This window comes from Apaloderma vittatum, unplaced genomic scaffold (assembly GCF_000703405.1).
Source record: "Apaloderma vittatum isolate BGI_N311 unplaced genomic scaffold, ASM70340v1 scaffold25920, whole genome shotgun sequence".
NCBI lineage: Eukaryota > Metazoa > Chordata > Aves > Trogoniformes > Trogonidae > Apaloderma > Apaloderma vittatum.
The window spans coordinates 12,598-14,892 of NW_009694326.1; the positions used below are offsets into that span (position 1 = coordinate 12,598).

Here is a 2,295-nt window from a genome sequence, read left to right on the forward strand (position 1 = left end):
ACGCCACGCACAAGCTCCTCCTCTCCCACTGAGCCAGCGCCAGACCCGGCTGGAGCTGCCAACGCCAGGAAAGCACCATGTGAAGAGGGAAATTCAAACAGAATGGGAACAGAGTACAAAGGATGGCCTACTCCTCTTTTTCTTTCTCCTCCTCTTCCCTCTCTTCCCCAGGCCAGCAGAGCCCTCGGAGCGCACTGAGGAGCTGTTGATGCTGGCGCTGTCGAAGTCGGATTCCTCCCGTTCCTCCTCCTCGCTCTGCAGAGGGGAAAAGCAAAGCACTTAGCTGGAGCGCTAAGCACCAGAACACCCAGATCTGAGTGCACCCCGAGAAGGGATGAACTTTTTGTGATGTGTGACTGAAAAAAGGCAGCAGCCAGTGGCAGCCTGGCACGGCTCCTTTCGCTTCAGCCTCTGGCGCACAACGGCGTTTACAAACAGGTTGTGTTACGTGAACCAGAGCTAGAGAGCCAGGGAGCTCCAATAAGAGTGAACTAACAGGATTTTGATTGACAATGTTATCAAGACCTACAGGAGCTCCACCCCTATTCAATAGTTAAAAGAGTTTTATACTTGAAAATACTCTGCTATTCTCTAAAACGTGCCAGATAGTCACATGGTGACAAGCGCACGGCACAAAAACCGCCGTAGAGCCCTGTTGCCCTGCTCTTACTGGGAAGCTCTGGTGCCCCAGGCTATGCTGCGGGATTGCAGATGCCCGGAGGCAGGCTGGGCTAACACAATTAAAGCATTCGATAATTCCCTTTGACGTCCGGTTCAGCTGCAGTGCAAGCCCTGAAGAATTCCTTTGCAAACGAGATCTGAAATGATGGCATTATCAACCTCATCGCTGAAAGTAAACGTGGTTCTTACTGGGAAGCTCTGGTGCCCCAGGCTATGCTGCGGGATTGCAGATGCCCGGAGGCAGGCTGGGCTAACACAATTAAAGCATTCGATAATTCCCTTTGACGTCCGGTTCAGCTGCAGTGCAAGCCCTGAAGAATTCCTTTGCAAACGAGATCTGAAATGATGGCATTATCAACCTCATCGCTGAAAGTAAACGTGGTTATATGATTTTAGCAGAAACTGTGCCCAGACACGACATCTTTACAAATCTGAGCCTGGACAGAGCTCTCTATCAAAGGGATAAATGAACGCGCTGACTCCGCGGAGACTGGGCCCTTCCAGAGGGGCAAAAGCGAGGCTGTGACACCCCCACGCGAGGGCAGCTTCCAGGGGAGAGCCCATCCCAGTATTTTCTTGCCACCCAGCCCCGCACCCAAGGCCCTGTGCAGGAAAGGTGGCACTTACAGAGGAGCCCTTTTTCCTTTTGCTGGGGATTCCTCCAAACCGGAATTTCAAGCCTGCCATCTTTTTCCCCTTCCCCTTCTTCTTTCCGTCTTTGGAGCCCTTGATTTTTTTCCGCACGCCTGGACCTGGAGAAACAGAGGACTTTTCTGGGACCCTGTGAAGGGCTGCCCCCCAAACCTCCCCCAGCACCAGGGTTCACAGTGCAGAAGATAAAGCACCAGGGACTCCGGGGAGCCCTCCCTGCCACACGGCATGTCCTGCGGGGCAGAAGGCTGCAAGCCCAGACCCAGCAGCACTTGTGAAGAACGAGGGAAGAGATCCAGGAGGGGACCACAGCCCACAGGGCTGCAAGTACCAAACAGGGAGTGTGAGGCAGGGGGAAAAGAGGCAGCCACAGAGAGGCAGGAGCGCTGCCATGACCCCACCCCACAGGAAGGCTGCTGCCAGCTCCAAGCTACTCGTCCAAAAACTGTCGATGCATCAGGAACTGACAACTGCCCAAGTGAAAAAGAAATATCCCCGAGGAGGAAAACGGTGCAAAACCCTCCGTTCCCCACTAGTGCCCAGCTCCTGCAGAGATCCAACAGAGCACCTTCCCAGCCTGCGGAAAGCCACACCGACCCACTCAGAAATAGGGTAATATTGGCAGCAGGAGACCCCTTTCAACACAAATCAGGCTGTTTCCAGAGGAGCTACTGCAGGTTTATATGGCTGCCTCATGCCCTGCAAGGGGGCTTTGAAGAGAGTCGCCGTCTACCCAACTGTCAGGAGAATAAACCCTTTATTCTGGAAAAGTGCTGCAGCACTAGTGCCAGTGCCTTCCCAGCACTGAACCCCCACCCACCCGGGAGACGAAGCCCCTGGCTCAACTGCTCAACGGAGCGCGTGCCCCTGGGCCCAGCGTGCCTGCTCTGCCAGCGCTCCTCTGCCCTAGTCCTGCCAACCCGCAAATCCCCCTCAGCTCAGGCACCGGACTCTGAGGGTCCT

General features: G+C 54.9%; 1 protein-coding gene across 1 annotated transcript in view; it reads right to left on the minus strand.

Moving 5' to 3' along the window:
- LOC104272391 (chromodomain-helicase-DNA-binding protein 5) overlaps positions 1-1,433 on the minus strand; it is a gene marked incomplete at both ends in the record, with an annotated part of 13,823 nt that extends 12,390 nt beyond the window's left edge. Inside the window, 2 exons of the mRNA XM_009867374.1 lie at positions 132-255; positions 1,309-1,433. Of these exons, the coding sequence (XP_009865676.1) occupies positions 132-255; positions 1,309-1,433 (249 nt within the window). The remainder of the gene's footprint in view (positions 1-131; positions 256-1,308) is intronic.
- Between the last annotated feature and the right edge of the window lie 862 nt (positions 1,434-2,295).